Source organism: Terrapene carolina, unplaced genomic scaffold, assembly GCF_002925995.2.
Source record: "Terrapene carolina triunguis isolate 2854851 unplaced genomic scaffold, T_m_triunguis-2.0 Scaffold404, whole genome shotgun sequence".
NCBI classification, from domain to species: domain Eukaryota; kingdom Metazoa; phylum Chordata; order Testudines; family Emydidae; genus Terrapene; species Terrapene triunguis.
Window position 1 is genome coordinate 44865 of NW_020664755.1, and position 12511 is coordinate 57375.

General features: G+C 58.0%; 2 protein-coding genes across 2 annotated transcripts in view; one reads left to right on the forward strand and one right to left on the reverse strand.

Annotated features, from left to right (window-relative positions):
• Positions 1–685, forward strand: part of LOC112113553 (retinol dehydrogenase 8-like) — an 8427-nt gene extending 7742 nt beyond the window's left edge. The window contains exon 7 of the mRNA XM_024209875.3: positions 192–685. Within this exon, the coding sequence (XP_024065643.1) occupies positions 192–422 (231 nt within the window). The 3' untranslated portion in view covers positions 423–685. The remainder of the gene's footprint in view (positions 1–191) is intronic.
• A 2347-nt stretch (positions 686–3032) lies between these two features.
• The window catches only part of GPR108 (G protein-coupled receptor 108), a 16177-nt gene continuing 6698 nt past the window's right edge, over positions 3033–12511 (reverse strand). Inside the window, exons 8-18 of the mRNA XM_026658168.2 lie at positions 12303–12404; positions 11146–11279; positions 10926–11001; positions 9940–10013; positions 9208–9325; positions 8466–8596; positions 7759–7802; positions 7564–7613; positions 7357–7440; positions 6486–6619; positions 3033–4829 (exon numbers count right to left, since the gene is read on the reverse strand). Of these exons, the coding sequence (XP_026513953.1) occupies positions 4757–4829; positions 6486–6619; positions 7357–7440; positions 7564–7613; positions 7759–7802; positions 8466–8596; positions 9208–9325; positions 9940–10013; positions 10926–11001; positions 11146–11279; positions 12303–12404 (1020 nt within the window). The 3' untranslated portion in view covers positions 3033–4756. The remainder of the gene's footprint in view (positions 4830–6485; positions 6620–7356; positions 7441–7563; positions 7614–7758; positions 7803–8465; positions 8597–9207; positions 9326–9939; positions 10014–10925; positions 11002–11145; positions 11280–12302; positions 12405–12511) is intronic.

The window sequence follows — 12511 nt, forward strand, 5'->3', positions numbered from 1 at the left end:
TAGGAGTTCCCGTCATGGCCCAGGACCCCATTGTGTTAGGTGCTGTACAAATACCACCTGGGGATGGGGCTCATTGACCCCAATGGAGCTGTGCCTGATTTCATATCAACTGGGGATCTGCCCCGGTACGGGTTAAGCCTAGGGCGTTGGTCGAGTGTCTAACAGGCAGGCCCTTCCTCCGCTCTCCCCAGCACACGGCCAAGGTGATAATGGCAGAGAAGCCGCCTTTTCGCTACCAGACCAACAGCCTCTACACGCCCATGACCACCCTGAAACACGCCGACCCCACCGGGAACCTGCCTCTGAACGCCTTCCACCAGATGATCTTCCAGCACGACCGGCTCTTCAAAGCCAGCCTCAGCCTCCTCAAGATGCTGCAGTGGAGGAAGAGGAGGGACGTGTCCTATAACAAGTCTCCTTGAGACGAAGGCACCAATCCCCTTCCTCCTCCTCCTCCTCCTCCCTGGACAACACAGGCAGCTCTAGCTATAGATCCCCCCCCTCCCCGCCCCACTCCCATGCTCTGTAGCACGACCCTAGCTTCCAGTGTGGACAGCCACTGTAAAAGCACAAAACCTTGGACCGAGGGGAGGTGCCAGCGCAGTGGGTGATGTGGGGAGCGGGGAGGAGGCAGTGTGTTTAGGAGCATGGATCTACGAGGGGATTAGCAACACCCCCCCCCCCTTGGCCCCCTTTTTAACCAACTGATTCTTTTGTATCATATTTTTTTTTAAGTACATTTGGGGTTTTAAAAGGATTAAAAAAAAAAACTTTCAAAAAGTAGAGGATTGAGGCCCTGCTGTAGAATAGGCTCTAGGAGTCCTGACTCTCACTCCCCTCCCGGGGCTGGGGATAGGACCCGGAGTCCTGACCTCTCCCAGGGCTGGGGATTGAACCCAGGAGTCCCCAGAGCCCCGTCTCCTCCCAGAGCTGGGGATTGAACCCAGGAGTCTGGATGCCTGGCCCAATGCTCTAACCACTAAGCACCACTCTCCTCCCACAGCTGGGGCTAGATCCCTGGATGTATTGAGTTGTCTCCCCACCCAAGACCCACTTAGGGGAGTGGGCCCAGCTGTACTTCCACCAGGGGGTGTAATAGACATCCTGCATGAGGCGGCAGCCCAGCAGGTGTGTGCCAGGGCTTGTGGCCCTGGCAAAGGGAGCAACGGGGCATCAGACTGTTCCCCTGACGCTACTGGGGAGGCCTGTAGGAAGATGGTGGGGTGGCTGGTTCAGGGACGGGATGACTACCGTACTTGCTGGAGTTAGGAGCAGCGTGTTTGCCAGCCGGCTACTAATGCAACCAGACTTGGAAGACGCTCAACTAGGGTTTGATGCAGCCCATGGCCCCAGGTTCAAGTGGGTTTAGTGGCGGGGCTGGGGGCAATGAAGCAGTTTAGCTGGCACCTCTTAGGCACGTCCTAGGGGTCCGCAACAGCTCCCAAGAGGGGGTGAGCATTTAGTCTGCAGCATTTTCCTCAGGGTGCTGCACCCTCTTAAGGCCAGGTTCCTGATCTCCCCCTCTCCTCAATCTCCCCCTTGGGGGGCAGCTGGCCCCCTGCCCAGCACCTGCAGTAGCACTGGGACCATGTGCCTGTGTTGTAGTGTATGCAATGACTCACTCCCCCAGCAGCTGTTCAGGGCCAGGGCAGCCCATCCGATCAACCTGTAGGGGTGCAGGAGTCCCTCTCTCAATAAACAGAAGTGCCCGAGCACGGTGACTGGGGTCAGTTTTTAAGTCCTGGGAACTTTCCAACAGCAGCGCCCGGCAGGGTCGTGGGAAATCTCACATCTCAGCCCATGGAGGGAAGGGCAGAGCCAGGATAGCTGGGGGGGAGGCTACATCTGCCTTCAGGAGTCATTGACCTACAGCTGCCCCATAAGTTATCCCCTCTCCCCCATCCATGGTACTGACAGCCCCCCTTACAGTAGTAGCTGAGCCCCTCACACCTGCAAGTGTATTTATTCTCCCAACCCCTTGGGGCCATAGCTGTTCTCCACCTTTCATATACAGGAAACTGAGGCATGGAGCGGCTAAGTGAGGTGCCTATGGCCATGCAGAAAGGCTGTGGCAGAGGCAGGATCAGGGCAGCCGTGCCTGAACCCCTGCAATATCATGGTAGCCTGGAGAAGCCCTCTTGTGCTTGGGGTTCTACCCCCAGGACGAGAGCACAATCCCTGCCCCCAACAGCCACCCTCCAACCCACCCAGCGAGCCTGCCTCCTTTCCTGGGGCGAGAGCCTGGAAGCCAGCAACTCACTCTTAGCTGGTGAACTTGACGCTGCACGCTGGGATCCTGTTGGAAACTCCCTGGCCTAGATCAAGGGGAGTGGGGAGAGCCTGAGGGATAGCCCGGCTCCAGGACTGGAGGCCTCAGGGCCATAACCCGGCACTAGGGACTGCGCTGTTGTGACATTGTAGATCCTGCAGGGTTACAGTCGTACGTATAATCAATCGCTTCCATGGCACCCCACGGGCACCTTCCTGTGATGGAGCACCACTGCAGGCAGGGAGGCCTACTGCAGCCACACAAGCAGCACCTGAGGCCAACCTAGGTCCGTTAAATAGCCGACGGCGTTAGCAGTGCCATCTTCTTCCTAGCATATACGCAACATGCCACACACCCAGGTCTGCTGGTTGGCTCATTAGCTGCCCCGGCCTGAGCCGGGTACTGGGACGTGAGCGCTGATCCATGCCTGTGCGAGAGAGGTGGGGGGCTGAGCCTTTCGTCCTCGTGCCCCTGTAGGCACCAGGGCTGATGGATCAGGATCAGGTCCTTCCACTCTAGAGCCCAGATCATAACTGGATACGACGTGCTTTAGGATAAACGCTGCTTTAGGCTCAAGTCACGACACTCCACCCAGGCCAGGCCCCCACCATCACACGCTCTGTGCTCGAAAAGCCTCAGCGCAGCTGTTTTACCCAAATGAATAAGCCAGAGCTGAGATACGGAAAGGGCCATTTATACACCAGCATGGAATGCAGGGCTTTGCCCTCTACACACAGAGCCCACCCACCCCCCTTAAGACAAAGCCAGAGACCTCCCGCGCCAGGCTGGGCAGAGAGTTACAATTAAGCCAAGGAACTCCTTTCAACATGGGCATGGTGACCCAACCCTGCTGAGACAATGGGGGATCCACCCAGGCGTAAGAGTGTGATAATCACCATTCCCAGTAATAATGAGGAACTTAAATGAATAGGTGCATGGGGGGGGGGGAGGGGCTGAGCCCCCACTTACAAGGGCATCACAACCAAGGGCAGAGTTATTCAGTAGAGCAACAGAGGCAGCCAGAGAGAGGGTGGTGTCACCCTCCCCCATCCCGGCCGTAGGATCTCCCTTGTGGGGAGGTCTCCTCCCCCACATTGCAGCCACTGAGCAGGTTGTATGAATGCATTTAAGATCAGGACACTGGCTATTCTACCCCGTCCTGAACTCCGCTAGTGTCACAAGCAGGGGCCTGGTCCCAAAATCATTCCTGGCCTCACACTGTTAGCTCCTGCCTTTAGACTGGTGCTCAGCAGCTAAGGACCTGCTGTTTCAGGGGTGCTGAGCTGATCGCAGCAGGGATACAGGCCTCCTGCACCAGCGGGTCCCACCTACCCTGTCTCTAGGCTTAAAGAGGCTTGTTCCACTGGAGGAGCAGGTTGGTTGCCCCAGCTCACAGGGAGCTAAATTAAGCCGGGTTCTCTCCTCCTTCAGTCCCCGTGGCGCAGGCAAGAGCCCAGCTCACTCCCTTTAAAGGCTAAACCCCAGGTCCCACAGAGCTGCACAGGTAACCAAGGGCAGGAGCCGAGCCTGCAGGAACGAAGCCAGCTCCCGGGGAGATGGGCAGAGCAGACAGAGGCGGGAGGCAAGTCACAGAGAGGCAACCAAGACGCAAGCCTTGAGGTCCCAGTTGGTGCTAGCATCACACCTGAACCTACCACCTGACAGGGTCTAGCAAGAAGCCCGGGGCAGCATGCCCCTGAAAAACTGCTTCTCCCAGGAAGGAGGCCCCACTAATGCTAGAGTGAAAACCATGGCCCACAGGTAAAGGGTACCACACCTTTCGGGGTGCCACCGAGATCCAGATGAACGTGAGCCAAGCTTCACTGCTCAGATGTTGTCTAGATCCTGGCCTGTTGCTCAACACCACCAGCAACAGTGGGGCTGGTGAGCTCTTAGTCTCAGCTGAAGATTGCTACTTATTTCTCCTCTGCCTGGGAATGATCTATCGACTCACCCCAGTGGTACAGGACCTCTCTGACCCCAGCCAGATGTTGGTGCTTAACGCCAGCTCCACCTTTGCTAGGCAGGCTGGTCGGCCCCAGCTAGTCAATGGAGTGAAGGAGAAGGCGGTAGGAGAGCTGGTGAGGGTGGGGGCTACAGGTGGCGGATGCATCTAAACTAGCAGCAGGGATGCATGGATCAGGAAGTGGGTCTGGAAACCACTCTTGAAGGAGAAGGGCAGAGCTTGGCTAAAGTCCCCACCCCCCGCCCCGTACAAGAGACAGCAGCCCTCAGCCATCCGGAGTTCGTCTGAACTTCCTGCAGTCTGGAGAACAGGCCTGGTTCTGGGAACAGCTGCTGGAATTGCACAGGGCCATGCAGTTCTTAGCACTGCCACAAGGTGGGGCAGGGGAGCAGAGAGGCAGGAATTCAACACAAAACCCCCGATTTCTCTATCCTGCTTGGGAATCTTCGGCTGGGCCGCAGGCTCGGACCCGGTGGCCTCCCCACGGTCCGGGCACTAGCGACAGTCTGGGCGGATAGGCCTCACACCGCCTCGCGGGCAGCCCTGCTCTTCTTCAGCTTAGAGAGACCCTCATGGACGCCGGCTTCTGTGATCCTGCAGAGAGAAAGCGAGACAGGTGACCCCGGACTCAGACGGGATGGATCAGATCTGGCTGCTTCCTCTACAGCCCTAGCAAGGGTCTTGCAGCTCCTGGAACTGCAGGGATATCATGGCAGGTAGCTAAGATTCGCCCTCCCTTATGGAAAGCAATAACACCCGCTACACCTAACACCTGGAACTTGCCCCGACAAGGAACAGAGGGCGCTGTGGAGCAGGCGCTAGATGACTCAGACTTTAAGGTCAGAAGGGACCCTCATGATCTAGTCAAGTGGTTTTCAAAGTTCGGGTCATGGAATGCAAGGCACTGGGTCGCCTTGCTCAGCTCCCAGGGACCCTGGCGGCCGGCCAGTAAAAACTAGTAGTCCTTACCTGTTTGACACCGCGCTGCACCCCAGAGGTGGCCAGCAACAGGTCCGGCTCGTAGGCAGGGAGCCACGGGGCTCCATGCGCTGTCCCCACCCCAAGCACAAGCTCTGCAATCCCATTGGCCGGTTCCCGGCCAATGGGATTCGGGAGTGGGGGGGGGGCGGTGCCTGCGGGCGAGAGCTGCTTGTGCGCCTCCACCTAGGAGCCGGACCTACTGCTGGCCACTTCTGGGCGCAGCGCGGTCCACGGTGTCAGGACAGGCGAGAAGTCTGCCCCTGCACCCCAGCTGTGCCACTGACCGGAAGCCACCAGAGGAAAGCCTGTGCCCCAACCCCGTGACCCAATCCCCTGTCCCAGCCCTGAGCCCCCCCCGAAACCCAGAGCCCCTTCTTGTACCCCAACTCCCTCATCCCTGGCCCCACCCCAGAGCCTGCACCCCCAGCCCAGAGCCCGGATCTCCTCCTGCACCACAACCCCTTGCCCTAGCCCTGAGCCCCCCCCTGCACCCAAAACCCCTCATTCCCAGCCCCACCCCACAGCCCTCACCCCAACCCCCTGCCCCAGCTCTGGACCCCATCCCACATCCCAAACCCCTCATCCCCAGCTCCGTTGGGTCGCGGGCATCAACAATTTTCTTCAACTGGGTCACCAGAAAAAAACGTTTGAAAACCACTGATCTAGTCTGACCTCCACAGGTGAGCTTGGAAGGATTCGATTTTTACTCGTAAACGTCGGAGGTGGATTTCACCCGACATCCACACACACAAAAATATTTCCATCGATAACTGAGAGGCAAAGTAAGAAAAATGCAGCTGAAGACCTCGGAGTTTGATCGAAGGCTATTTACCTGGTACATTTTGCCACGGGACGTTGCCAATTGGGGTTTAAAACTTGAATGTCAATTTCAACGGCCACGTCATTAGCTAATTATTGTCTGCCCCGCCTCTATTTTCCTTGTGAACATTTAAAAGTGATAAAAATGTGGGGGGGGAATACTTTAAAATAAACATTGCTATTATCCAGCAAAACGATCAAAACCATGAACATCGAATTCTGCCAAGCCTACTCATCAGGTTCACACACAGGTGGGAAACTGACCCAGAATAACTGGGGCCCAAATAGCTATTCTACGTATGCAAACTGGTTGTAGCCCTCTTGGTCCCAGGACGTTCGAGACACAAGGCGGGTGAGTCTCCCTGCTCACGGTCTACACCAGCTGAAGTAGCATTGGGAATGAGCAGGATTTCCCTCTTCTCAGCCCCACCCAGAGATCCAGCTGCTTACACCTGATTCATCTGCAGTTCCTCCTCCTCCTCCTCGTCCTCTTGGGGCAGCTGTAGATAAGGGTTGTTCGAAGCCGGGCGGAACTTGTATCCCGTTAGGATGAAGAAAACCAAGGTGGATACTTCAACCAGGAGCTGCAAGGAAGGAAAGAAGGGTCCTTAGGCCTAGCGATTGGAGTCCAAGATCAGTGCAGCTGCTGCTGAAATGCAGCTGGCTCTGGGGTGGGACATAACAGCGCACAGCAACAGTTTAGGACGGGAAGGGAAGAATCACACAATGAGTGATAAGAAAGAAAAAACGAGGCCTGAATGTGTATTGCCCCACCCTGGAATTTGGGCAGGAAACTGACCTGGGAAAGGGAGGCTGTTGAAATGGCCGCAGCTATCTCAGACCCTTGGATTTACATGAAATCTGACCAAGCGCAGCACAGCGCCCCCTAGCACCAGCCTGCTGCAGTGGCCAGTGGGAAGAGTGCCACTGCTGACAGCATTTCTCCTTGGTGGTCTCCTAGCCAAGTACTGGCCCAGCAGATGTTTACTTAGCACCAGCTCACAGTCCCAGCTGGGTGGGCGGCAGGGTAAGCAAAGGCTGGGGACCGGTCAGAGGCACCTGCATTGCAGATCCCCAGTCACCACTTCCAGTCCAGGGGCAAGAAAACCTGGCCTATGATACACGTCATTACAATACAGCGCCTCACCGATGGATCTCAAAGCACTTCACCATCGCTCACGTCCAGAGCCCAGCTGGGAGGGAGGGAGGGAGATGTCCCCCGTCTTGCCAGTAAGGATCTTAGAGTGAATCAGTGACACTGCTGGGAATAGAACCCAGGAATCCTGCTCCCCCTTCCCCTCCCCATCCCCCTCATCCTCACCTCGTAGAGCCACTGCCACTGGAAGGGGACGGTGAATTTGAGCAGGATGGCAATGACACGGGAGAAGTAAATGTAACACACGACCTGGAAGAGAGAGAGAGAGAGACAGAGCGACTAAGGCCGCGGGCAGGGTCCTAGTCCCGTCATGCAGACAGTGCTGGCGCTGCCAGCATCCCTGAGAGAGGAGCCAGGGCGGGGGACACCTACCATGACGTAGTAATGTCTGAAAAGCTTCAGTTTCGCCAGGTTTGTGGCAGCTGGAAATAAAACAAGGGGAGTTTGTCACACGGCGCTGGGAGCAGGTTCCAGATCAGGGGGGACGGAGGGGGACAGAGCCCCCTCAGAACGAGGGGGTTGGGGGCAGCAGCTGGGCTTCTCGGGAGCAAGCCGAGACGGACTCACCTTTGCCGTCTGTGCTGGAGGCCTCCTGGAGGTGGCGGATGGACCTGCGGACGGACAAACAGACGCTCAGCAGTTCCCGCCCTCGGCTCTGGAGTCGCCTTTCCCAGGGGCAACTCCACCGGCCTGGAGCAGACAAGCCCGCTGGGCCCACGGCCCACAGGGGCAGGATGCAAAGATCACCGCCGTGGGGACATGGCCAAGCCAAAGCAATGACTCCCATGGGATTGTGGGAAAATTCGCACCCCCCGCCTCACCCCATGAAGCCTTCAATGGTCCCATCGACCCCCAGCACTGTGTCGGCCCCCCAGGTTAGTGTGTACAGCCAGGACACCCCTCTGCACCGGACACTTCCCATGGGGGCGTATGTGACTGGCACCCCTATGACCCCAGAGAGACGGACTTCCCTTTATAATTTATACCACCCTGGGCTTCTCCAGCATCTTCCACGCATGCATCCGTGACGGTCCCCCATAGCACCGTGGGGTCAGCGCTGACTCTGAGGGGAGATCACCCCCCTACTAACTCCCCCATCCTGCAGTACAGCAGCATCGGGGTCACCGCTGACTTGGGAGAGCGCCCCCTACTGATGCCCCAACCCTGCAGTTTTCCTCCATCTCCCATCCAAGCACTGACCCAGCTTAGCTTGTGAGACCTGGCGGGTTCCCAACCCAAGGCGGTACCGCCGCCAAGGTGGGCCCGGCTCTTACCACACCACGGGGAAGAGGATGGCCCCGCAGCAGAGCAGGTCCACGAGGAAGAGGATCTGCTTCCAGGAGGCGTAGTCACTGCTGCCCTCCTCCGAGGACTCGATGATAATGTAAGCGACATTTGCCAGCACCTGCGCAATGGGAAAGCCGGGTGGTGAAGGGACTTCGCATCCTGCAGGCGGGCACTAACCGTCGCTGCCCAAACACCTGCCCCCCCAGCGTGTGCCCTGTATCTTCCCCCCGCTTGCCAAGACGCGCGTTGCTTGATGCAGGCCGTTGCCCGGAGGCCAGAGGAGAGCAGGGCGCTACCACCTGGCTCTTATTTAGCACTTTTCATCTGGAGATCTCCAAGCGCTTCCGCAAGGAAGGACAGGACCATCACCCCCATCTCGCACATGGGTAAACTGAGGCACAGATGCGGGGGCGGGAAGGCAACTTGGCTGAAGTCACCCAGCTGACAAGGTGCGGAGCGGGGAGCAGATCCCACGTCTCCCAAGGTCCAGCCCAGGGGTCTGTCCATGAGCCAACGGTGCTTCCCCAAGGGAATCGCTTCCCCGAATCGTTTGCTTTCAGCACCGGGAGTCTGAAAGGAGCCCGGACAGAACCAGTTCCGGCAGCCCCACTCCAGCCCAATGTCTCCACCCAGCACGGCTCTGGCTTTGAAGGCAGAATGGCGAGGAGGCGGCTGCCCGCAGAAGCGGCTGCTTCGTAGCCAGCTCCCCCCAGCCGTCGCGTTCCTCACCTGCAGGGGGATGACGATCACGAAGAGCTTCTTCTCTTTGTCCGACAGGATGTACTTGATGAAGGCCCAGCCTGTCCCGATCAGCGCAATGGTGATGAAGAGCAAGGCGCCCTTCAGCCTGCAAGGCACCCAGAGGCAACTCAGGCGGGCGCCCTGTTCTGGGAGGCAGGGCTGGCTCAGGGCGAGCCACGGAAGGGCTGTGTGTTTCCTGACCCACAACATGCTGGGACTGAAGAAACCGGGACACTCTCCCTCCCCTGCGCAACTGCCCCTGCTCCTCACAGTGCCCCCTGCTGGGAGAGCTTGGAACTGCAGTATCCAGGAGCTTCCGCCACAGCCAGTGGTCCTGCCCTGCTCAAAACAGCGCCCCCTACTGGGAGAGGCTGGGATTGGAGCGGCTAAGAGCTCCGCCCACAGCCAGCCCTCCTACACCATTCCCTGCAATTAACAGCTCCATGCAATCAATGTCCTACGACACCCTCCAGGGCGCCTCCTGCTGGGAAGACTGTAGTAGCGAAACCTCCCCAGCAACCCTCCCAGTGGTGGCAAGCACCACCCACAGCCAGTGCCCCCTGGTGGGAGAAACTGGGACTACAATACTTGCAAGCTCCCACCTTATCCGTTGGCTCCTCCAGGGCCCCCACCCTGGACCCAGCCGTGATGCCGGGCTATAGAATATCACAGAATATGTTCCCTCCGCGTAGGCCCCGTAACCAGACGCTCTGCACTTACAGGTGGGTCACGAAGTACATGACGGCTAAGCTCTCGATCGGGTGACCCTCGGTGTTAATGAAATAGTAGTTGATCTGAGAGAGAGAGGACAGAGAAGAGGGTCTCAGTTGGAGCCTCCCGATTCAGGCTAGATAGGCTGGGAGGGCGCCCACCATAGCCACCCAAAGGCCATCTGCCCGTTAGGGAGCTGGTGGCAAAGCCGAGGTGGCTCAGAGCCATTCACCTCCGTGCCAACAGCCCTGCCCAGCAGGGTAACCGCCATCGCGAGATGGCTGTCGGGCAGCCAGTGCATGAGATGAGTTTGACGGGTCTCACCCCCGCATGCCAGAGACACCATTGTCTTCCTGGGGGTAGATCAGCCCTTCCCCGAGAAAGGTCAGAGATTCTTAGCAGAGGTGACACAGACAGGGGGGGGGGGGAGGGGGAGGGACACTGTCCCTGCCAGCGCGCCGAGAACAGAGAGGACCCCAGGACCAGTCAGTCCAGCATGTTCAGTTTGCACCGATGCTTTTCAAGGGGCGCTGGATTCAGGTTAACACCTTACAGGCTAGTGTCTTCCCCAGCCATACCCAATACCCTGAGCCATTTCACCTCTTAGAGACACCCCGGCTAAGTTGAGGACGAGGCTCATGGGGGTCAGCGGGAGCCCGACTGCAGTGAACCCAGGTACGGCCGCTGTCCAATAATACCAGGCTCTACCGGCTTTCGGTGTGTGTCCCGCACCTAGCACAATGGGGCTTTGGTCCATGGCTGGGGCTCTTAAGAGCGATCATACTACAAACACCTCGCTCAGAGCACTTTTCATCTATGGGTCTCAAAGCACTTTTCAAAGGAGCCTTGGCAGCATCATTCCCATTTCACAGAGGGGGAAACTGAGGCAGGGAGGAGCAGCTGGCCCGAGATCAGCCAGCAAGCCAATGGCTAGTGCCCAGGTCTCAAGCCCTTTGTCACTGGGCCCCCCTGCATCGGCATAGCTGGCTACTTACGCTGTGAAAGAGGAGAGAAAGGGCCTTGGTATACGCTAAGGCAGCCATGAGCCAGTGGATTTTGAACACGCTGAACCTGCGGGTAGAGACACACAATCAGGCTGATGCCCATGGCGGTTCTGGGGGTGGGAAGGGGGCAGGGTGGGGGACAATAGACAGGAAGGCTGCCTGCCCCGGGGAAAGCGGTGTGGACACAGCCAGTCAGAGGGGCGGGACTCACTTGTGCTGGCAGAGGAAGTAGACCCAGACGGTGGCCGCGGCCAGGAAGCAGGCGGACATGACCAGGTAGAGTTTGATGAGGGGGATCTCGGCAGCCGACAGGTACCCATCCGGGTTCTTCTCTCGGATCATCACCTGCAAAGCAGCCCCAGAGTCAGTGCAGAGCGAGAGCTACGGCTGGGGGAGATGCCACCGCACAGGGACGCCAGGAGATCCGATCCAGGGTGGCAGGGGAGCACCAGGCTAGAGGGGCCCCTTGCTTTGGTCTGGAGTGGTGGGGGAACACCGGATGGACCATTGAGCTCATCTAACGTGCAGGGGGGCTACCAGGCTAGAGGGGCTCGCTGGTCTGATCTGCCACAGCAGGGGTGCAGAGGGAGGCTGATGGGACTGGGACCAACAAATACAGACCAAGGATGTATGACAAACTCCGCCGCGTGCTGTGGCTTTGGAAATGCATGGCGTGCGCAGGGACAGTGTCCCTCCCGCCCCCACGTCTGTGTCACCTCTGCTAAGAATCTCTGACCTTTCTCGGGGAAGGGCTGATCTACCCCCAGGAAGACAATGGTGTCTCTGGCAGTTTGCTCTAGACTAGCTGTGCCTGGTGGATAAAGCCCTGGACTGGAACATTGGGTTCGAATCCCAGACACTTGTACACCACAGCCCGGCAAGGACCCCTCGTAACCCATTCATCCAGTCTATGGCAGCATGACAAGCATGTGGGACTCAGTGTAGAATATCTGAGCAGCCTGGGCTTCTACTTAGGTTGCCAGGTCTTTGGGGCAGGGACTGGCTATGCGTTCTGTGTCTGTACAGCGCCTAGCATAGGAGGGTCCTGGGCCGTGACTGGGGCTCCTACGCACTACAGCAATACAAATATCTAGCTCATATAGCACTTTCTATCCACAGATCTCAAAGCACTTTGCAGTAGGTCAGTATCATTATCCCCATTTTACAGATGGGGAAACTGAGGCACAGATGGGGGGGGAAAGTGGCTCACTCAGGGAATAGGACCCAGGTCTCCTGAGTCCCAGACCAGTGCTTTACTCGGCTTTCTAATCCGCCCGGAGGCAGAGAGGGGAAGTCTGTACCAGAGGATTAGAACTCTACTGTTTCTGCTGGGGCGGGGGGATGACCGTTTCCCGCATGCACACTCACGGTGATGTCGTAAGGCATCTGGTTTGCCGGGGCTCTGTTGTGGCAGTTGTGAAAGTTGAGGTTGTACAGACCTTCCGCCTCCGAGCCGATCACTACGTGGAACTGCAAGGACAGAGGGGGAGAGACCCGAGTTACCAGTCAGGGCTCTGGTCGGCGCTATCCAGCCTGACTCGTTGCAGGAGACAGGCTGAGGATACCCCCCTGCTCAG